The sequence below is a fragment of the Clytia hemisphaerica genome, unplaced genomic scaffold (assembly GCF_902728285.1).
Source record: "Clytia hemisphaerica strain Z4C2 unplaced genomic scaffold, Clytia hemisphaerica genome assembly, whole genome shotgun sequence".
In the NCBI taxonomy this organism is placed as follows: domain Eukaryota; kingdom Metazoa; phylum Cnidaria; class Hydrozoa; order Leptothecata; family Clytiidae; genus Clytia; species Clytia hemisphaerica.
The window spans coordinates 214,649-239,168 of NW_027104240.1; the positions used below are offsets into that span (position 1 = coordinate 214,649).

The 24,520-nt window shown below is 34.9% G+C and overlaps 1 protein-coding gene across 1 annotated transcript; it reads left to right on the top strand.

The window, feature by feature from the left end:
* The first annotated feature begins 97 nt into the window (after window positions 1-97).
* On the top strand, window positions 98-11,024 carry LOC136816283 (uncharacterized). The gene is made up of 9 exons (XM_067072612.1): window positions 98-274; window positions 4,181-4,626; window positions 4,983-5,051; window positions 5,649-5,747; window positions 6,185-6,259; window positions 6,916-6,990; window positions 7,103-7,177; window positions 7,919-7,987; window positions 8,579-11,024. Exons 2-9 carry the CDS (start codon window positions 4,326-4,328, stop codon window positions 9,505-9,507), a joined length of 1,692 nt encoding a protein of 563 aa, XP_066928713.1. The 5' UTR covers window positions 98-274; window positions 4,181-4,325; the 3' UTR covers window positions 9,508-11,024.
* The last annotated feature ends 13,496 nt before the right edge of the window (window positions 11,025-24,520 follow it).

A 24,520-nucleotide genomic window follows, 5' to 3' on the forward strand; every position in this document is an offset into this window, starting at 1 on the left:
TTTTCGAGAAAACCCGGACCCCTCGTAATTTTTCTCGTAGAGAAAATTCCAAGAAAAGAATCTGGGCTAGGTAAGCTAAGTGCTCTGATAACACTTGTTTTACGCGGCTTTATGCAGTGGACTATAGGCTGCTATAGGTCTGTAAAATTGACGAAGTTAAAAACATTGCGTGCATTTTTTTGTTGTTGTTCAGTTGCTGGTTAGAATATGTATGCAAGTAACTGTGGCTTGTATTCTTGAAAAGTTTTGGAAACTTCAATCTATAAAGAAGAAGGTAGGTAGACACTTTTTAGCCTTCATTTGTATATGGCTTGAAATTTGATTTGAGAAGAATGTGAGGCTGGTTAATATTTTCTTGGCCTTGCTTTGTTTTAGCTAATGCTAATCTGTTCCATTCTCTCCAAAAAAATTTTTCTCTAGCTGCTGGCTTTAGTTCATTGATAGAGTGAAGCAATCAATACCTAATAAGCATATCAATGGATTATATTTCATTTTACTGATAAATCCCACCTAGCATAACACTAGCTAACACACCATGCATATAACTTTTTATAATAAGTCTCTAGCATCTCCAAAGTCTCTTCTAATTTTAAATTTTTTGCCTGCTGTGCTACCGTGAGATCAAGTAACTTGCACCAGTGGAGGCTAACATGCATAGCCCTCAAATAAATAACCTGGCTGGTCATTAAGATACAAAGTTAAATCAAAACAAAAATGGTAGAGTAGAGCTGCAAGCGGAGCTGCGTAGTTAATTTTTTTTTAAATTTTAAATTTTGCTGCTTTTGATTGGTCGGTTATTTGATAGCTATGCAAGTTTCCCTCCACTGATGCAAGTTACCCAGCTTCACGGTGCTTTATACACCCAATGATATACTGTGGGATTGGGTAACTTGCATCAGTGGAGGCCAACATGCAAAGTAAGCCCTCAAATGAAAGACCTGGCTGGTCATTAAATTAAATACAACTACGCAGCTCTGCTCGCAGCTCCGCTCGCAGCTCTACTCTACCATTTTTGTTTTGATTTAATTTTGTATTTTGATTAAACCCAATCTCACGGTACTCAGGTCGGGGTGGGGTACTAAATTTTCAAAAATTACGAGGGTCTCTATGACAGTCTAGAAAGTAATGCATGTATATGATAGATATATATATCCGGCATAGACTTTGTATCTCACAGGCTTAGCCCAAAGTTATGCTCAAAAAACAATCTGGTGTGCATGTTTCCTTATTTTAAAAGATTTATGCAAAAAGAGGAGAAAACTGAATAAATGCACTGCTTCTAGTCAATTTTTCCAAATCAAATTGTCATGCGTGCAGTGGCAATATTTTTCAATATTTTTTCTTCGTCAAATGACACCGACAAAAAAATTAAAAAATTGAGATTACAGTAAGTAAAGTATTGAGAAAGTAGAATTTTTTTTAAAATTTTAGTAAGAACCAAATATATTTGGCAACCAAAATATCAGAGCAAGATCATGCCTCCACAAAAAGTTAAGGCAATATTATGAAATATCAGGCTGAAATTGCTTAGACATTAAAACCTAATTCAAGTTAAACATTACTATAGTGATATGACTTCAGTAATCAATAATCGATTTGTTTGATATGTAATATGTAATCACATGATGAGGATAGTTAATGTAATTAGAAGATGATTGCACACAAGCCTACTTTGAAAGTCATTTTCCAGGATTTGCAAATTTATAAGCCATCTCATTCTATTCTCTTAACCCTATAATGCCTAGGGGGGGGCTATTTTTGTACCAACCAAAAACTTTTGGTAATAACTCATGAAATATAAAAGCTATGTCAACGAAATTTTGTGAGTTTTCCTAAATTTTATATAGCATCAATATAAAACACATTTCATCCCCTTATTATCTTCACACCTTGAGCATGATGACAAGCAGGTGTCAAAAAGATATGGCACATTTTTTGCGTAATTGCCCTTTTAATGTCAAATATATATATATCATTTAAATACAAATTTTATGAATAATTTAAAGAAAAAGGTCATTTTTATCTATTAATTTTTTTTCTGTACTCAAAATTTTACGATTTTCAATTTTTGGAGCCAAAATTGGCAATTTTTATTTTTGCTCATATCAGCATGATAAGTGACGTCATTCAGCCTTATGCTGAATATGAGCAACCAAAGTTATAAATAGTTAATAGAAAACGAAAGTGATCTATATCTTGAGATAGCTAATTTTTCAACCTCAATTTTATATCCTCAATTTAATCAGGGGAAAATTTCCGACCGTTTGGTATAACATGCGTGGGTTTGTTGCCAGAAAAAATATTTTCGCATCTAAAAATGAAAAATCCGCCATTATGGATTTCTGACCACATCCCAAAATTTAAACCAAACTTTTTTTGAGCCTTTACATGATTCCTGACCAGGATCAGAACGGTTTGTGTAATTTACGATGCGCGATCCAACGATTCACGATGCGCGATGCACGATCCATGCATATATTATGTTAATTATTCTAATTATGCACGAATAAGTTTTCATAATACTAGCTACAAACATCATATAACAATAACGAAAAAAAAATTAAAAAAAGAAGGGAAAATAATTTATCATAATCAGAATGATTAAAATAACTTTATATCTTCTGTGTAGAAAAACCAAAAATTGATAGTGAGAGAAAGAAAATGTTCGCCGCATGCCTCACTCGTTTATAAAATGAAAGAAAAAGCCTTGACGTCATAGAAAAGTTTTGGCGCGGAAAATTTATTACTTTTGATGATCAAGTCAATTCATTTGATCTTTCTCAAAAAATGTGAGTTTATACACGCGCTCTTCATTAAAAAACGTCTTCCCTACTTTACCACAACATTATAAATTTTTGTTTATAACCCTGTCTCAATCCAATGCATTTGGTTGGTTTAATCGGAGAAACGTTTTTTTTTTTAAGAAAGAAAGCAAAAAGGTTACAAGATATTCAATTCAAGGCATGGGCAAAAAAGTTTATGTTTTGATTTGATTTGAGTGTCGAGGTTAAAATATATACACGCATGCTTTACATTGATTTTCCAGGAATACAAAAGAAGGAATTAAGATATGTGATTACTAAAACCTGTAAATCCATAATTAGAATAATTAACATAATATATGCATGGATCGTGCATCGTGCATCGTGAATCGTTGGATCGCGCATCGTGAATTACACAAACCGGGATCAGAAGTTAAAAATTAGTTAAAAAATCATGCACACTCTATTACACTCAGACCCTAGAATACTAGTGAATTTCAGCTTAATTGTAAGGTTTTCAAACTTCTGCATTTGTACACAGATTGATTGTAAATAAATAGAAATATTGTTACAGGTTATTAGCAATTCTTTATTCAATGCTTTCCAGATAATATACAGTGATAAGAAAAACGTTAGCTATTGTTATCAAGCAAAAATGTCATTTCAACAAGAGAGGTAATTTTTTAGTTTTTCTTTACTTTTTGGCTAATTGGTTAAACATGTTTAAAGCATACAGTAATGCCCAATTTTGCAAGTTAATGGTTAAGTTTAGTGAGCCAAGCTGAGTGCTTTTTATTAAAGAAATGCTACATTACCATGTAAATAGTGACTAGGTTGAATCTTTGACAGGGTTTCATAAAAGACTTTTGAGATTGAAATTCTTGATATTTTGATTTCTTTATATTCTAATTTTTCAATTTTTTTTAATTTTTAAAATAAGAAAAGCTGTCTTATTTTTAGAATTTCTATGGCATTATAGTTGGTCTTCTGATGGAATTATTTTTAGGGTGACCATATTTTTCGTATCCTATTCCTGTTAGCAAAAGAGATAAAGAGAAGAAATTAGCTTGAAAATACTTATCATCAAAACCAGTTAATTTGCTGGATAGGGAGAGGAACTTTTCTTTGCAATTATAAATTATAAAGATTATTTTGTACTGTATAGTTAGAAAGTGCACTTTAATCCAATCGATCCAATATATATTTCAAAAATTCTAAAAGAAGAAAGGTGAAATTTTAGATTACATAAATAATTTTCAAATTATGTAATTTTTAATTTTCCAAACCTATGAATCAAATTTAGCAGGCGAGTTATACTGAAAAAAGATTTTCACCCGGCTGGTAACACAGAAACAAGAAATTTTTTAGGAACGACCTTTAAAGAAGATCTGAATATTATTTCTGATATATCCTTATAGTATATTCCAACTGCCTGATCCATATTCAATCATTGAAGTCCCAGGTGACGGGCATTGTATTTTCTATTCATGGGAGATATCACTGACAGCATCTTCAACAAGCAAGTTCAAACCCGCATATACATCTCTTTTGGATCTGGTGCGTATGGAATTCCTAACGAATCAAGACAACTATAAGCCGTTTTTCTTTGGACAAAAAGATTATAATGATGAAATCAAGCAGACACTTGACAATAAAAGTTACGCAAACTGTATTTCTGATATGATGGCTAACGCCTTATCAAATACAACTAAAACAACTGCAGTTGTTTGGGAGAAAGAGAATGGTCAGCTGGTTCAACGGAACGTAATCATTCCAGCCTTAGACGCAAATCCAGTAAATGGAATCATTCACCTACACAAAGAAGGGCAGCATTTTGAACCTATTGTCAAGAGACAACAAAAAGGTATGCACTTTTCATTCTTGATTTTATAACATTTAGTTTCTCTCATATGTTCTATAGGGGGACAGTTTTTCCCAACACTTTATTTTTGTCTGAAAACATTATAAAAAAATATCCAAAAAAACAAATAAAGCTTAACAAATTTTGAAAAACAATTCTCATTTGGGATTTTATGATTCCAAGTATTTTCCTCAGTGGATACATAAAATCAAAAATCTGCAATTCTTCCACCTGTGATGTCATATATGACGTGTAACAAAGCAGAACAAAGATTGAAGTCTGTTTATAAGAGTTTATTAAAAAAAAAGAGTTGAATAGTGCAGAAGTTAAGAAGGCAATCTTATATCTTCTCTGTTTAGAAATCTCAGACGCTTTGTCTAGCACACATGGCCTTTCATTACAGCAAACCCAAGCTTTATCCTCAATACGTAAGTACATTCAAAACTTCAATCTTATCTTCATTCTTAGCACATAACAATAACATAATCGCTTGTAATTCTTTAACATATTTTCCAAACGATTTTTGAAGATCGTCAAAAAGTACTAGGCTTTTTCACAAATAATGTCACAAACAACAAACTGCCTTTTTTGAAACCAAATCATACTTTAATGTATGAATAAATTCCGCTGGTCATATTACTTCGAAAACAAGGTCATAGTGGACAATACCCATCCAATCCCCACATAGAGTCACCCACCTTAAAATCAATATGGCTGATTTTTGGATGTATCAACCCTTTCTGAATCTAGAAAACTTCAAGTATGAAAGGAGGATTTGAAGATTTTGTACATGATTGTTCCAACCTCCACCTGAATAAAGTTACTCCACCTAGATGAGCCAATTCTCACCTGATCTCTAAAAACCTCAAACCCCCCACCTGTGCCAAGATTTTTAAAACTACCTAACCCTGACCTACATTCTAGTGGGGGTATCCACTATATCTGAGGGAAGTATCATAACATTTATTAAAAGGACTATATTTAAAAATGCAATCTATCAATTTTCAAATCTTTCTAATTTGTAGCACCAGAAGATTTTAACATTCATGATCATCAAATATCAAGTGATAAGGAATATGCGATTACAAAATCTATTGAAGGAGCAGAAGAAAGAAAAACTCAGGGTAAATTTTGGATTTTGTGAGAACTATGAAATGTCTAAATTCTTTTATTTCAAGATTAATTGAAAACAGTATTGCACCATGAATTATCATGGTGTCATCACTGTAGAATAAATTGCAAGTCTATTTTTGTTACATGCAAAACTCCTGTGATTTGAGGATTTTCAATATGGAAATTTGGCATTTACTAAAGGGTGCCATGTTTTTCTTGGTGAAACTTGCAATAAGAATTATCTGTGTGAGACAAGAGGTCTATTGTTTAGTACAATATAAAAATAAAAATAATGCTATTCTTTTATTCTTATAAAAGAGCGTGTAGGTGAGGTGTGCGTTGTCTTGGAGATGGGTCAATAAGTTTAAGGAGCAATCTTCTTCCTCTATGTTGAAGTGCTTAGCTACACCTTATTAGATCTTTTCATTTTAATTTTCTCTTTTTTCAGAACGTGAAGATGAAAGTATCGTGACAACACTAGATTCAGACAGTGATTGTGTTATTATCGAAAATGCAGGACAAGGTACTTTCAAACTTTTGCTTATCTTCATTTAGCTTTTCAAAGTACCTTGTTTGTCAAATAGACAATTAAAAGAATAGTTTTATTATTCTAATTTTAGAGGGAAATAATTGTGATTTTTCATGAAAAAGTTGATTTTGGACATTTTTTTGGGTGCTGATCTTTGATTAGTTTTTGATGATTTTTGGGATCTGGTGCTGGTATGGACCTGGTTGGCCAGAAAACTAAAAATCAATAAAATTGAGGTGTATCGTTTTTCTGGCCTTTTTGTCTAGATTTTGATAATTGAAATATGGGGAAGAATCATTTAAAGAGCACCCTATTGCATAGCCTATTCACCGATTTGATTACTGGATTACTTCAAATATAATGAACAAAGTTGTTGTATTTTGACTTATAATTAGATAATTATTAAAATACTTTTAAAAGCAGTTTTTAAAAACAGTAAAATTGGTAATTTTAAAGAATTTTCGAAAAATTTTCGAAAAATTGTCAAAAATACCTAATTTAATTTTTTTCAATGCTTCTAGTTCTACCCAATTTTATTTCAATTGTCAAATCGTGGCAAAAACTTCAGAAAATAGGGAATCTGAAAAATGTTATCAATTTCGACAAACGTCGGTCATCCCTCCCCCTCTACTAATTTTCTCTTTTTTCAGAACGTCAAGATGAAAGTATCGTGACAACACTAGATTCAGACAGTGATTGTGTTATTATCGAAAATACAGGACAAGGTACTGTCAAACTTTTATTAATCTTCATTTAGCTTTTCAATATGTTTTCTTTGTCAAATGGACAATTAATAGAATAGTTTTATTGTTCTAATTTACTCTCTCTCTTTTTCAGAACGTGAAGATAAAAGTATCGTGACAACACAAGATTCAGACAGTGATTGTGTTATTATCGAAAATGCAGGACAAGGTACTGAACAGTTTTTTCATCTACCTCGGAGGTCCTAAAAATTAACCGATGTCCGTTTTTTCGTCTGTTCGTCCGTTCGTCTGTTACCTGTTACAAGCTTTTCTCGGGATTGGCTCATTATATTTTTATTTTTTTTTACACAATGATGCAAAATGCCAAAATACCCAAATTGTGACACAGCCAAATTTTCGAAAAAAAATTTTTGGGCAAAATTGGGCAAAATTTTTTTGGACTTATTGCAAAATTGCTTCATTATTTTTTTTCTGATTTTTGGCAGAAATATAGAGGGCAAGGTTCTCTAAAAGATAGCTGAAGTATTTTTCCCAGAAAATTGTTGTTTACCATAAAATACGAATTTTCGTATTTGGGGAAATTTCCTTTTACCATTTACAATTTTCATTAGACTAGCTTGTTTATTTTTCCAGTCTGAATTTTTGTACAATTATTACCATTTTTTTTTCCTTTTTCATCTTACGTTAATCATTAGGTAGGTTCATTCAGCATGTTGCTTGTTTAAGTTTGTTTCGAAAAGTCTTTCAAAGCTTTCTTAAGTACTACCAGTATTGCAAATGAAATTAGGTCTTGTGGCAACAAGACGAAGGATCATAGTTTAAGTATTTTTTCCTCTAACTACACCTCAAGTTAAAGTTTTGTGTTACTTACTTTTTAATATTTTCATGTGAAAATTTCCGTTGTATTCTATGAAAAATTACTATTATTAAGTGATCTTTTTTTCTTCAGGTAATGGCAAATATGTAGATCGACTTAATCAGATTAAATTTGACTCTAAGAAAGACATTCAGATACCTGGTAAGATTGTACTGTTGAACATGATAATATATTTTTGTGCACCCAACCCCAAGAAAGCCCCCATTTTTGCAAAGCGAATAAAGTACTTATGAGTAAAGCGGTTTTTCTCTTGTGTGTATCTATATTATAATACATACGCTTATCTCAGAAATCAATTCATCAAAATTCTCGCATCAAGCTTATTCGGTAATAATTTTTTAAGACAATTCTATATTCGCTATGTGCATTTCCTTTGTCAGTGCAAATATTCCTCCTAAGGATGAATTACAATTAAACAAAACTAAATTTCGCAAGAATTGGTTTTGGTAAGAGCAATAACTTTTTGGTAATTGGCGAAATTTGCTGAAATTTACGTCCGCCAAAATTTCTTCCCTTAGGGTAATCTATAAGGATCTGTAATAAACATTTGTTAACAATAAAAAAAAACTTAGCAATGCGAGCGTTCAGAAGTTATTTCCCTTTGAATGAGAGTATATTATGCTCTGTACTCGATGAGGCTTTGCTCTCTTTAACGTAACAAACGTAGACATGATCGACTATCATTTCCAGACATTCTATCTAAGGTGGATATTTCAAATTTTCTAATTTTAGGAATAACTTCAGAGGCTATATGTTATCTCGATGGTGACAAACGATTCCCTTTCTGGAAAATCGCTTCAAAACCATTAGAAACCCTGCCAGTGGCTGAAAGCATTCACTATGGAAGATACGATCGTAACAAGCTGTGTCAGTCCAATCCGAACTTTGTAAATGCCAATTGCAGCTTTCTCGTCAACACTGATAACATGCTTAATGCAAAAGACATCTTTTGTGATCTCCATGGGCATTGGGAACGTGCTGGAACCAAAAGAATGAATTGTGTACCGGATAAAGGACGCCTAGTGAAAATTCCCGAAGGAGAAATCAAAATAGATGATAAAACAATGGTTAAAGTGAAGCGAGCTGTATATTATCACCGACATCACAGGGATTTCCATAAAGTCATTGTAACACTCGACTCAACACCGATATCGTTTCTTCAATATTATTTTGATGACAAGCCAAAAAATGTTTTCGCGTCACACCCACACGGGAATTCCCATTCGGATGATCCTTACACGAGAACAAAAGTTTCAGTTCTTGATTATATTAAAGATAACACCGAAAAGCCAAAAAAATTAGTCAGCAAAATCTACAATGATGCGGGGGGTTTTCTTGGGGTTGAAGGCCCGAATGAGCTTGTCCGCAACAGCATGCAAATCTACAATATAAACCGTAGTCTAAAGGTCCACAAGGACGAACTGATCGAGGTGAGGGATCTTTATCAAAGGGAAAAAGCTTGTGGAGATATGTTCATCCGGGAACTTAGTGTCATCCCTGAAGTTAGTGTGTTTGTCTCGTCAGATCAGCAACTGCTAGATATTGAACGATTTTGCACCAAAAACACCAATTTTTCGGTTCTTGGTGTCGATGCCACATTCAATCTGGGGCAATATTTCGTAACACTCACAACATATCGACATTTGATGTTTGAAAACTGATGCTGGGGTCCATCCCGTTCTTATTGGACCTGCGTTAGTCCACACCGGGAAATCTTACGAATCATACTATATGCTCCCTGACTCAATAGTCAAATGGAACAATGATGCACGTGACATCCTTGTCTTTGGGACTGACTCAGAAAAAGCACTTTACGATTCGCTGAAGGCTATTTTTCGAGACAGTCTTCATTTGCTCTGCGATTTGCATATGAAAGACAATGTAACTAGCAAACTCGTCGAGTTAGGTGTTGACGGACATAATAAAAGTATTATATTCAAGGACATATTTGGTAAAACCATCAATGATACCAAGGAGCCTGGGTTAGTAGATGTGCTTGAAATCGAGGAATTTGAAAACGTTGTCAGAGGCTTGTCGACTAAGTGGGAACAGATGGGGACTGGGGAAAAGAAATTTAGGGACTATTTTTTTGCAATATAAAGCAGACGACATACGCAATTGCATGACTGCCGAACTACGAGCAATGACAGGACTGGGGTTTCCCCCAAAACCCTACACCCAAAACCCGAACGAGTCGAGTAACGCCAAACTAAAATCTGGCCTTGTCGACTCACGCAAAATGTCATTAAAAGAAGTGGTTCAACTATTGCGTACTGCTTCGGAGTACCAAGAAGAACAAGTCGAATTAGCTCTTTTGGGAAGGAACTCTTGGCGGCTTCTACCAGAGTACAGACAACAATTTCCTAACATTAACCGTATTTATCAAATGAACAAGTCACAACGCGCAAGATTTTTTTGAAACGTTTCAATTCTTTATCTGTTGTTAACAACTCGTCCACAACGGAATTTCAGATAAAAGCCGAGGAAACTGGACTTCTTTATCCTCCGATGACAATTCTTAAGGACATATTCAATGATGGGTCTGTATTGCTCAATCCGGACAGTATTACCGATGCCCCTGGAGCACCCACAGTAAAAATTGTCAAGAATTTACACGACCCGTTACAACCATATAGAGTATCAATCAAAAATGATGGAATCGTATCTTGTCAACAGACATGTGACAGGTACAAAGCTTATGCTATTTGTGAGCACACCCTTAGTGTTTCTCAAAGAGAAGGGATTCAAGATAAATTTATTAACAAATTAAAAAGAAAGCAATCATCCAGATTCACAGGGCGAAACCTTTCTGATCTGTGTAACGTCAACAAGGACCCAAAAACTGGAAAGAAAGCTACCAAATCAACGTCAAAGAGAAAAGGGAAAAGAAAATCCAACAGTGTATTTTCTTACACCAACACCCTTAATGATACCTCCAGTGTTGCCAGGCAAAACCCCGATATCATTGGTCAAGTTACCCATTCATCAATCAACCCCATCCAGAATCAAAGCATCGCCTCGACATCCCAGACCGATCAGGAAATATCTTCAGAAATGGGAAGCCCAGAAACTATTTATCAAGATACCCATACCAATCGAGAAATCTCTTCAGTATTGAAAGAGCCTGAAAACATTGGTCGAGATACCCATTTATCAACCCAGCCAATCCAGGCTCAAAGCATTGTTTCGACATCCGAGACTAATCAGGGATCGTTTTCATTTTCGCGAAACCCGGGAACCAACGATACCCATAAAGTCAAAAGGAAAAGAGCTGGTACCCGTATTACTCAACCTTCCAAAGTGGTCAAAGAAATGCCAACAAAGATTATTCTAAAAGCATCCAAACATGCAGTTCCACCTAGTGAGCGAAAAGAGCAACCACTTTTACCTTTGGGAAGACCACTCCCACCAATACCACCAATGCCAGAGCCTCAAATCCGTCCCTATGAAATAAAAAAGCGAGCAGGAAATGTTGCAACGTGTCATGGATGTCGTAACGGCTTTAAGAAATCAGATAGCAGCTTGTTTGTGTTGTTCAGGGAGGAGGAGGATTGGTTTCCAAAAGTAGATAAAGAAAATTGTACGAAACAGTGGAGCACAAGCAAAAAAAACAGATATTATTGCGTAAAACTTTCTTGCATAATGGCGCGACGCCCGTTTATCACGAAAGAACATTTGACTGTACTTTACAAAGGTGATGAAGTAGATAGAACGTCACAGCTAGTCTTGAATATGTGACTTTTGAGACTTTTGCAAAGATTTTGAATTTTGTTTTTAGGCTTTATACAGACTCCAGACTAGATCATAGACAAAAATTCTGGTCTGACAATCCATCGTTTTAGCTTTTTGTTAACTTTTGTTTTCTTGATTGGCACCCAGTTTTTCCGAAGTTAAATGTGAAAATGAAATATGTAATATGTATTTTACTTGTTATCGTTGTTATCCTTGCGTTTATATTTCTTTTGTTTAAATGTTCACTCGTTAGTCTATTTCTTTTGTTATTTCGTGTTTTTTTTTTAATGATACGGTTGATATAAACCTTACTCTCGGATACCTAATAGGCTTCCCCGCTAATAATTTCTTACTTAAATTTTCCACCCGTGTTTACAACTCCCGTGTTTATCAATCTTTGAGAAATCTTTTTGAAAGTTTCTTTTTTTGCCTTTTAAATTCTTTTTTTCACTCGGAACATTTTTATTTCAAATTTAGTTTTTAGAAGGATTTCTGTTCCAGACCGCTCTGTACTAGAGTTTTTTGATAAAGCATCCCTTAAAGTTAAAGCGTATATCAAAATATACAATAATTTTCTTTTTGTCCCTCGAACGAGCTGAAATATCTTGATTAAATTGAACAACATTCATAACGAGTAAACAGTGTGTCCAGAAGAAAGTGGAACAGAATCTACACAAAGATAAACTTTTTTATTTTTTGTGATGTAATTTCTAAATTTCTTTTCTGAAAAGCTATTGTAATTGCCTCGGAAATTGGATTTCTTTTGAATGAACAAAGAATTTGCATTGTTATTGTTATCATTTCAGTTTCTTGTTAGTTTTCTTTTGTTATTTTACTATATTCATGGAATATCCCGGAATAAATTTTTCTCCTGTAGACCTCTGAAATTTCATATATGTTTTCAAGATGTCCTGAAATATTCAAAACCTCTTTTTCAAACTTTTTCGTCTTGCATTCTGAAATTTTAAAATAAAATGTTGACTATCAGTTATTATAATATGTCTAAAATCTTAATGTGTGTTATTTTTCTACCCTGGAAAATCCTTATTTTTTCTGTTTTATACTATTTCGTCCTCGAATATCCCGGAAATTTGTGACCTAAATCCCTGGACAAAGTCAAAATATGTTACGAAAAAACTTTCTCGATGGTGATGGAATTCGTTTTACCAATTCCCTGAAGGATCGTCTTAGTTGTCTAGGAGCCATCCACTACATAAGTATAATATTCCGCGGGAAGATGATTTGGCACGCTTTCGGCGGTTTCAGTCAAAATCCAACAAATTAAGTGCTCTTGATTTTTGCCAATACATTTTATTTTTTAAGCTTTATTTTTCAACTGATTTACAAATTTACTATGTTTTCCCAAGAGACAGTTAAATGTTAGTGACGTCGAATGATGTTGAAGTATCTTGACAACAATACTGTAGTTTCGGCCTTTATTAACTATAATACCGCCAATCTTGATATTTCCTGGCCAACCCCCGAATTTTGATAGGCTCCGAGAACCCTAAGCTAAAGAACACATGGCATGGGGTCCGGGTTTTCTCGTAAATTTAGATGGGGTCCGGGTTTTCTCGTAAATTTAGATAGGGTCCGGGTTTTTTCGTAAATATAGATGGGGTCCGGGTTTTCTCGAAAAATTACGAGGAGTCCGGGTTTTCTCGAAAAATTAAGAGGGGTCCGGGTTTTCGTAAAAGTCCGGGGTCCTGGTTTTCTCGGGGTCCAGGGTCCGGTCCGGGTCCGGGTTATACAGTGCGCCTAAAACTTTTGCAGCTCATAGCTTTTTGATAAGCATATGTATAATATGAAATTGAAATTTGATCTTACAGCACAGCATGCACTTAAAGTTGAATAAACTTGAGAGGGAAATGAATTTTCATGTTTGCATCTATCCATTGTATTGTATCAGCTGATTGAATGTCAAATTATTTCATGCATGAATGTCAATCAAAACAGTGTATCATTTGCTTATAAGATTATTAGCACATATGGTCTATACTGTAATGATGATTGACCTAGAACGTTATGAATTGGCTTATATGAACGTCAGCCTGGCTTTTAGCAACTTGGCATTTTTTTACATTCGAAAGAAAATGTAAAGAAGCGAGTTACAAGAAAAGAAACAACTTAGAGCGTAACAAGAATTATCCCGCATCAGTAAGATTCTCGCGATTTCATTGGTCGAAAGACATCACGTGGAGGTGGGATATAAACCGTATCTGTCTTCCTCGCATTCGATTGAGAAAAAAAAGAAGACATTGCATATTAACGAATGCGCTTTCGAATGTTTTGGTCAAAATTCGAATGTTTTGTTTTGAAAAGACAAAATAAAACAAGTGGAAAACAGTGATCGAGAATGTTTGTGTCAATAGGATGCAGAAAATATTTAAGTTATTTTTATTTTGATTTTTCTTTGGTTGATATGGATTGAGCAAGACTTTCAATTGCGATGCAATAAAATGTCACTTTCACATATCCCGCTTTTATAGTTTGCTCTTTATTGTAAGTATCTGCTTGGAGAGTTTTGAAAATTTTTCGTGCTTTTGGAACACATGCAAAGGGACTTCAACGGGATAAATCCGTTGCACGGTCGTCTCGAGGTGGGATACGGGATATACAGGGTCAGTAAAAACCGTATTGGTGGCGAGGCTTGCCGAGTGAACCGTGTAACTAATATTTTTCGATAATCAATAAGCAAGAAATAGACAGTGTCTGGTAGTGGAAAATATGGACCAGGGTTTTATTAGGAGCAAGATATTGGATGTGAAATTAAGACTTTTACATGATAAAAAAGATGATTGGTCTAGAGTTATGAACGTTAGCTTGGCTTTCAGCAACTTGGCATCTTTCTTACATTCGAAAGAATACATAGAACAAGGAAGTGAGTTCACATGGTACAAGAAAACTTAGAGCGCAATAAGAAATATTTTTCGAAATAAGTAAGCCAAAAATAAACATAGTCATTGGCAGTAGAACTATAGCCGTGCGTATATTAGGAGCAAGAGATTGAATTTGAAGTCGTAACTTTTACATGATATAAAAGATATCTGTTTCAGAAAGGTAGAGCTTACACTTTGTTCATACACACCATCTATCTTAATGATTGAAAATGAAAAGCCTTTAATCCTGACCTTAATCTTATTACCATAATCAAAAGTTTTAAATAAGTTTCTTTCCCCCCCGATATGAGGCAAGCGCGGGTTACTCAAGAACTGGAGCCTTCTAAGCGCTACCTCGATTAGTCTAGCAAGCTAGACGACTAATTCAGACATATTAGAAATAAAGCAAAAAAGTAAATTTTAGTCGTCTAGAAACCTTTGTGCACTAACTCCAAACAAACAAAAAAGTGTCAATATCGCAATTAAAATTTTTTCCCGCTCAAAAAAAATTCTTGAAAATAAAATGTGTGTGGATTTGTGTGTTAAAAATGTTTCATTTGAGTTGATTTTATTTTGAGAGTTTGTCGTTGCTTAATAAATTGTTTTCTCGCTACGCAAGTTTCTGCGTAGCTAGGCCTGGTATCTATAAGGCTGGAACACCGGATTCTTCCAGTCGTTTATACAAACTAAATCCCGTATCATTATTTGTGTTTATTATTAGTATTACATGCATTATAAACGACTCCAGTCTATACCTCGATCGGAAAGTTTAATATTTTAGTTTGCTACATCCTAGCCTTAGAGGAGGGAAAACTACATCGAATTAGTAGCAACGGAACAAATATTCCTTTTTCCAACTAACTCAAAAACCATAGTTTATAGAAAAAAAGAAACAAGAAAAATCATTAATCTTTCTATGTTCTCACTCGTGCAAGACTGCTGCTGTAATAGGCGATGGGCGTTTCCAACGATAAATATTTCCAATGGTCGTTGTGTGAGGTCATTGGAAACTTTATTTGAGCTAATGGTAGTGTACTTACGAAAATGAACGGGAAGCTCTATAATTTCGGGGGGGGGGGGAACACTGTTCCCGTCTGGTCCAGGCAAATATCGCAGGCAGAAACTTTCGAGGGGTAAAATTTGGGTTCTCCAAAGTCTAGTTTTCGAAGAAATCTTACAAATAAAATTTTCGTGGAAGTAGCTTGGATCGGATTGACTCCACTTCTCAGACCTAATACAAGGGTGAAGGAAAGTGTTCCGGACAAAGTTGTACATCGTTGTGACATCCACTGTTGAGTGTACTTGTGCGTGAGCATAATCCAATCCGTCAGCCCAAATATGCTGGGAACACTAAGTTGATCAGGGGGGGGGGTCAGTGTACTAGAAGGTGGCATGTATGTGTACTACAAGGTATTTTTCAAAACTTGACACCCACCCACCCCTGAAGTACACCATACTACATGGAAAAATCCCAAAACCACCCCATACCCCCTATTTACTACCGAGTAGTACCTGGAAAAAAACCAAAACCACCCCATACCCCCCATTTATTACCGGGCACTACCTAGAAAAATCCGGAAAATAAAGAAACTTTTTTCGGAAAATCGGGAAATCGGGAAAACTTTTTTTCGGAAAATCAGGAAATCGGGAAATTGGGAAAACTTTTTTCCAAAAATCGGAAAAACAGGAAAATTTTACTCAAAAATGCAAAATGCGTGAGAAATCAAACTTTTCAAAATTACGCGAGACCATGTGGAAATGCATGAGTCTCACACCCAATGCGTGAGAGTTGGCACAAATGTTGAATGTTTGAATTCAAATATTCGAATGTTTACATTGACTCGATAAACCTTCATTTCAGTGGGATCTAGTAGGATTTCAATTCATTCCAAGAAGTTTGGAAGAATGATCTTGGACAGACTTGGCTTGATCAATTTATAATAGAACAACTTTACATTTCTATTTTAGCAGATAATTTCTGAACCTTTTTGTTTCCACCCTTTTAACATCGATTTTGGACCCAACACCCCTAATTTGGTACACAGGTAGTAAAAATCAAATTCGATTTTGGACCCAACACCCCAATTATAGTACACAGGTAGTACATGACAAATTTTTTTCTCAAACACCCACCCACCCCAGGATACATGCCACCTTCTGGTGCACTGACCCCCCCCTGAGTTGATCCATCTGGAAGTAACACGATTACGCAACTTTTCTGGTAGAGGGTCCATAACAAATGCTGGTGAGATATTATTTCTCTCTTTTATCTCGCAGGATTTAAATTAATATATTAATGACTGCCATAGGCGAAGCGAGATACCCTGCAAAATTTATGAGGGAGTGCAGACGTTTATGACATATTCATTATCTTTTGATAAAACAAAGAAAATAATTACAGTGTCGTAAAAACCGCTCTCATCCATAAATTTTGCAGGGTATCTCGCTACGCCTATGTAGACTCCCTCTCATCTTCATCAATATCCAATCAAAACGTACTACCAACACACATTCTCACAAAGGATATAACAGCTATAAGCTTTTTTACTCGATATGTGTGATGTCATCAGAAAAGACCACGTCACAGACAAAATCGAAACATAAACAAACAGAGAATGACAAACTCTTTATGATAAAACAAAATCAAATCAAAGGGATAAGATGACAACATAAAGACATTTAGAGTAACAAACGGTACAACAGAGAACACGGGATCATTTTTCTATTTTACACATACATTGATTGGTGGTGTACGTTTGGGACATAATTTAAAATGGGATGTCCTGAGCATGACATTATTCTCTTACTCACTGCTGTTGGTTGATATGCTGAGAGACGGTATTTTATTAATTAGCGAGGGAATCTAGTTGTGTCGGATTTAATCGACAAAACGTCATGTTCCTATACACAATATGGTTTTTGAACAAAAAAAGATCGAGTACATATCGCCAAGCAATTAATACGGAATAAAATAAAACAACACATAACCGTTTTTTATGACATATTGATTATAAGAGATGGGAGATTGTCATCATCAAGCGTATTACTTTAAACTAGGAGATAATTCACCTATTCATTTGCAATCTCTCATCTTATAAAAGAAAATGTGTAGTATGTTTTACGTTAATCGCTTGATTTGGTATGATGTCTATGGTTCCTTCTTATCTATCAGAGGAGAGAAAAAGGGGACTATGTATGAAGAAGCTATGAAGATTTCACTTTCAAAGGAAGAATGATGTACATGTTCTGATGGCTTTCTGTGAAAGGTATTTTCTATATTTCATGTTGTTTCATCTTCTTTTCGCTTTTAAAAATGTCGATGAAAGTTAATTTTTGAAGGAACAAGACTTCTTCAAGGATTTTAAAAATAAACCTTATCGGCCCCTTTTTACGGCGGGCCTTAATCCACGATTGCTCAATTTTAAGCTTACACCAAAGGCCATAAATAACGCTGAAACCTACAAAAATGTTTAAATTGGCTTTAGATCAGGCAAGATTAACTGAAATTTACATTAAACGCCCTAAAACGACTTTCAATTGTGTACAAAAATATGAATTACTTTTTCTGCCGATCATACTCGATCCGTCTTAGCCGGTTTAAACGGTAGTAAAAAATTGACGCCGCTTTTACTTCTAGGTTAAAAAAAATTGCCTATAAAAATTGCAGCCACTAAAAACACGGCCAATAGAGGTAAAGTAAGTAAGTAAGCACGACCTTCTGAATACTAAGTTATAGATCGTCAGGGAAAAAAAACAATAAGAAACTCTAGATCCGTTTTGAATTATCACTGTAGTCTTAACAGCCTCGACTTGGAAAAACCTTGACACCAAAAGGGTCAATAGAAACTTTCGGTTGCTAAGATATTCTAAGCAGGACCGTCAAACAAAGTATACTGTTACATAATACCATTTAAGTATGCATGCAAGGAGGCCGCCAGCGGTTTTCGTAATGGCATGATTAGCGTTTTATCAAGTTCGCGATTTCGTGAATTAAGATTTTAAAGTACGTGATTGTGTGATCGGAGGAGCCATTGTGATCAACGTGATCGTGATAGAAAGAAAATTTAACTCGTGATAACGTGATTTTGAAATTTTATTTGCGTGATTGTGTTATTTGAAAGGTGACTGGGGGTGGCTCTGCAAGCTTTCGAATTTGTTTTTTCAATTTCGAATTCTTGATGTCCATGAGGTTATGTTTTATACGGAAGCACACAAAAAAAGACCGTGTGTTTGCCACTTATTTTTAAATTTAAACAATAAAACTAGCGGAAAACGCCCGGTATTTTTCGGACGCTTCCGGGTACAAAACATTACGTTATGAATATCACGAGTTGATGTGAGTTGGGTAAGGTTTGGTCGATAGGCCCCAAAATTATTCTCGATTTACCTATGGCACAGGTGTGTAAAACTTAAGGAAAGTTCAAGTTTGTTTCCTAGAAATGATAGCGGTTTTTCGACTGAAGATAACAAATCGAAATCTTTAAGTAGTCAAAATCAACTGAAGTAAGCGTGGCTATTCTAAGTTGAAGGTAGATCTTTGAACACTTTCTCCATCTCGTGCAGGCAAGAAAATCGATGCATCTAAAGGATCAAGAATTGGCAAAATCATCTGTAACAAGAGAAGACAATGCAAAGTGGTTTTTGAGGACGCTGAAAAAGAAATTGTAGGTAAGAACAGTTAATTTTTGATTTCAAATGACATATGATGTAATTCACGGTGACATCACAATCAAAGAGAATGAAAATTTAAGACGATCGACTGAAATCATAACTGAATCACCCTTTTCATGAGAAGCGTGGTCGGCGCAAGACCGGGATACAAATAAATAAATAAGAATAATTTCTCAAATGGTTTAAAAACACTCGAGGAATGAGAGCACAAACTTTGTGGAAATTTTTTACTTCTTTTGGACTTTATGAGCATTATTATAAATTGAAGGGATTTAGAAATTAATTATCAAAGGAGCATCTTTACCCCCTGTTTGCAGTACTCCCTCACAATGAAAAAGATCGACTGCTGTATCTGCGCCACCACGCTAGTGTGGTTGATAAAGGTTGAATACCTTCACCATAAAACTACATTTGTATTTTGATTTACGAACATTCAAAAAATTCGAGAAAACGACCAAAATACCAGCTGATCTTACTAGACCAGCGTCCGAAATTCAAAAAAGGCCTTTAAAATGGTTTTCGTAGGGCACCCCTTAGATCAGGGCAAATTTTTGATATTATGCTCCTAATAGGGTGTAGAATTGACAAAAAAAATTTGCCCTTCGAATCTCCTGCAGTTTTCGAGTGAATCGATTTTTAGTTAATCGATTTTTAGTTAATCTCGAGATATTTTAGTTTAAATATTGAAAATTATCGATATTTGTTGCTGAGTCAGCAGTTTTTCAGCATATTTATCCACCTCTCCATCTCGAGATCTATACATTGAAAGTTGACAAACCATACCATTTTTGGATACTACTAATTCAGGGCTATCCAGTTGTGGGAATGATTTTTTCTGAAAATGCTCATAGGAAAATGCTGACGTCATCGGAAAACGCCAAAAACGTCGATTTTTCGCCTTAAAAATGCCATTTCTCGGCACCAGGTGGTCGAAACTTAACAAATAACCCCATTTTCTTTATCTACTTTTCACGCTGAATCCGTTGGTAGTCTCAGATATTTGATTTTTAGACTTCGAAAAAATCGTTAGTAAAGGGGGGACCCTTGATAAGTTCTATCGATTAACTAAAAATCGATTCACTCGAAAACTGCAGGAGATTCGAAGGGCAAATTTTTTTTGTCAATTCTACACCCTATTAGGAGCATAATATCAAAAATTTGCCCTGATCTAAGGGGTGCCCTACGAAGTGACACAATCCACTGCCTCGGCCGCTGGTCTATACACCATAAAAATATTTTCATTCAATGACATTAACATTTAGTTTTAATGAACCGTGGAAAGGATAATTGAGTTTCAAGCCCAAAGGGCTAGAGGTGAGACTCATGGATGGGAAATGAAACAACTTATTTCCAATCCAGAACGCCCGCACGTAGTTTTTACACAAACGCCGGATTGAAACTAAAATCTATCCCTAGATTTAAAAAAATGTAGTCCTCCAAAACAAAGGATCCGTTAGATACAATCCGTCGTCATGATTACAGTGCGTTCCATACGCGTTTTGGATGGGAAATAAGTAGCTTCAATTTCTCTTTCCCGAGAAGGGTTAAATTTTCGCCTCTACAATCAGTGCCATAATATATTGGTACTTTTGGCTAATTTACCATTTTTCGAAAATTGAAGTTCGAGCGAGAATGTCAATTTCAGGCCTTCAACTTGATTTCATCGATTATTTCGATCTGGGAGGGATTCATTGGTTTCTAGGCTATATTTCAAGCCCTACTGGACCATTTTTGAACTTTTGGTCGAGCGTTAAAACTCAGAGTTAAAACTCTACCCTTCGAACCTACTTTAGAGCACTTACAAATCGATTGTGGTTTCAAAACACCCCGGTAAATTTCCCTTTTGTGCCAAGTATTTTGTCACTGATTGTAGCCCTTCGGGCTTGAAACTCAATGGAAAGGATGAGCCTTGTCTGAACATTATTTTATCATTTTCGTATTTCAATTTTTTACCAGTGGCTGTAAGTCCAGTGTAGATTTCCAAAGGGAATGAAATTTAAGGCAAATTTATTCAACAGGTTATGTTTTATGACGGTTAATTCAATAAATGTCGGTAAAGACCGTTGGATTTGCGGCAATATTAAACTTCTTAGCATCTTTTAGCACTGAAGCTAGCAAAGACCGAAATACTTCTGTATCAATTTTACTAAAAATCTTTTCAATCTTTTTTCTAAAAGATATTTAATAAAAGCGAAACGGGAAATTCTAGGAGTTAAATGAAAGTTTCAGTTTCGTTTAGATTTTACACGTTTTTTTTTTTATAAGAACAAACTATATAAGAACATAAGGCTTCGAGGCCCAAAAATTTAAGAACATTCTAAGAACATTCTAAGGCTTTGGAGACTTAAAAACATGCATTTTCTTAAGAAATTACATCAAAATGCTCAAAAAATGCTGAAAATAAGAACATTTTAAGAACATTTTTAGGCTTCAAATCCAAAAAACTAAGAACATCCGAAGGCTTCAAAAATTTTTGACGTTCTTATAAAAAAAAAAACGTGTATCCACAGCTCAAACATTTAATTTTGTACCATCCAAGCTCGTAATTCGAGAAGGAAAAATATCCGTATGCGTACATTGTACCGAAGACGCAAAAAAAATTCAGTCGGAAAGTTGTAGTGCGCGAGCGAGCGCAGCATATAATTTATCAACTTTGAAAAAAAAAAATTTAATCATCAGAAAAAATAGAGCCACGATTTCATAATAGAAACATGATCTATAAGACAACACAAGACAAAATACTTAGAGTACATTCTTTTTAAAAACACAAAAAAAGCGATAGAGAGTAAAAGTAAGCTGGAGAAATGAGAGCGAGTAAAAGAAAGGACAAGAGAAAAAAAAAAAAAAAGCCCATATAAAAATAAAAGCGAGAGTAAAATATAAGAAGAGATATTATGTGCGTATACTTAGATTAACAGTGATGTTTAAAATCTTTTAGAAGAGTGTAGCTATAATGATACAGCTAACATCGCATTCTTTAAAGATTTTTTTTACCAAATATATTCACAACATTCGTATAGCAGTAAACAGAAATCAATTTTGATTTTCTTTGCAGGACAATCAACTTCGTATAAAGCAATGAAGAATGCCGGAAGAAAATCAAGCTTATGGCAAACCAAACAGGTGGAAAATCATTGAAATTTTAAGGTGAGCTACTTTTACTCTTGACATTTTGCTAGTCTAAGCAGACCTAAATTTAGTGAAGACTTTTTCAAAACTTTCTCTGTAAATCGTTTTTGAAAAGCTCCCCGATGACCTTTTTTGGGGAAAAATAACTAATGCCATTCTTGGCGTTAATACCGACAAGGGCGGTTTGGTGTGACGGAGAATATAAGAGTGGGTGCATTAGGTGGTGGTTAGTCCAAATGATGACTGTGACGGCCGATACAAAATTAGAGGAAAACATCTAATGGCGGAGCATGTTACTGAATATAGTTCAAAGAAAACCCTCTAGTTGGTTCGCTTTGTATTTTAAAAAACCTAAAAAAGACTATTTTGTTATTTTCTGCGTAAGGCGACCTTAACGAGATAGTAAGGATATAAATTTATACAAGCGTTCCCAAGCTCGAGTTCTCAAAATTTTAACGCTGACAATTTTAAAGTCCTTCTACTACAAATTGACACGGGTAGTATTTTTTTGAATTTTACTTTTCCTCCATTTGTTCATCTTTTTAATTAACGAATTGGCCAATCAAGTCGAGTTTATGATCGCTGGGCGAGGGATTATGCTCAATTAATAGTAGTAGTAAATAATGAAGCCACTTATTTCCCATCCAAAACGCCCGCGCATTGTTTTTTACACAAACGCCGAATTGAAAGTAAAATTTACCACTAGATTAAAAAAAATACAGTCCTCAAAAACAAAGGCACCATTAGATACAATCCGTCGTCATGATTGTGGTGCGTTCTAGGCGCATTCTGGATGGGAAATAATTGGCTTTACTTTTTCTTGCCTGGGAAAGGTTAGAGATTCTAATCTAGCCCTTCGGGCTTCAAACTCAATAGGTAAAATGATACACACACGAATAAGATGTCAAGAACAAAACTGAAAATCGCTATGAACATGCCATCATTTAATGAGGCGCATGAAAAGCTAATCGACACTTTTATTGTTTACCATTATTACATAGTGGTCATTAAATGCAATTATATTTTCAATCGCTCTTCCTATACAAATTCTTACATGATAAATATGATACGCATCATAAAACAGCTGATTGGCTTTTGTCTCATCAAAATGTATCAAGCTTATTTGCTTGGTTTCTCCTTATTAAAATGATTGAGTAAAAAAGACATCCCATTTTTGGATGCTCAGAGAAGTACTAAGAAGTGAAGTATTGAGGTTTGGACTTTGGGAAATCAATGTGTATAATCTTAAAGGTGATGATGATCAAAATTGTAAATTTCTCGGCTAAGAAAGCATTCTGTGCTTAATATTGGTAATTTAAATGTAGGTTTGTCTGAAAAGGAAATAATTTTTAACCAACTGAAATGGAGATGTGAATTCATTAAAACTGGCGAAAATTACTTTTTTGTTACGCGCATAGACAGAGTTTTGAAGAAAAAGTGGAAATAATTAGGATAGCCAAGGAAAATGGAGGAAAAAATCGATGAAAATGAGCAAGAATTGCCGCTTGAAAATGAGGTTTGCACCTCAACAAAATGCATTATTAGAGAAGGAACAACACCAAAAGACACTCTGACCTGCAGGAAGTGCCATCGAGATGTTCATTATAACTGTTCCCAGCTACCAATCTACCAAATACAGATTTGCTTAACGTTTAAATCTAGAAGTTTCCAATGTCAAAGTTGCGTTAAGATCTCACCAGAGCTGATGGAACGAGTTGAAACATGCAGACTCACAAAAATCGAAGGACTTCAAAAGGAAATTAAAGCATGTGAAAACATCATGAAAGTTCAAAATGAAGAAATCTCCCAACTGAAATCAAATGACCTCAACGTTATTACAAAAGAAATCAAAGAAAGCCTGGAAACAAAGATGACCATACTCGAGAAGAAGATAGAAACAAAGATCGAGAACATCATAATCGAAAAGAAGCAAGAGCTGAAAGAGGTTAGTTATGCTGAAGCTGTATCCAAACAGATGAGTCAACAATCAAATAAGGTGGAGAAAATGGCTCGAAGTGAAACAGTCGGCAAACAACGATCCACAGCATGCAATCTAATTTTCCGTGGAATCAAAGAAAATTTGGAGGATCCCGAAAATACAACGAAAATCTACGACGAGAAATTTATCAAGTACAGAATCCTTGGATTACAACTGGGTATCCAGGACATAAAAATTGTAAACACACAGAGGATTGGAGTATTCACGGAAGAGAGAGAGGAAGAAGGGAGGTATCGACCAATCAAGGTAGTTTTCGAAAATGAA

Bases quoted from the DNA above. Each gene is read 5' to 3' on its own strand.
- LOC136816283 (XM_067072612.1), top strand. From the start codon at position 4,326: ATGGAATTCCTAACGAATCAAGACAACTATAAGCCGTTTTTCTTTGGA. The intron at 5,748-6,184 runs GTAAATTTTGGA...CTCTTTTTTCAG, and splicing joins AGAAGAAAGAAAAACTCAGG to AACGTGAAGATGAAAGTATC. The intron at 6,260-6,915 runs GTACTTTCAAAC...CTCTTTTTTCAG, and splicing joins TATCGAAAATGCAGGACAAG to AACGTCAAGATGAAAGTATC.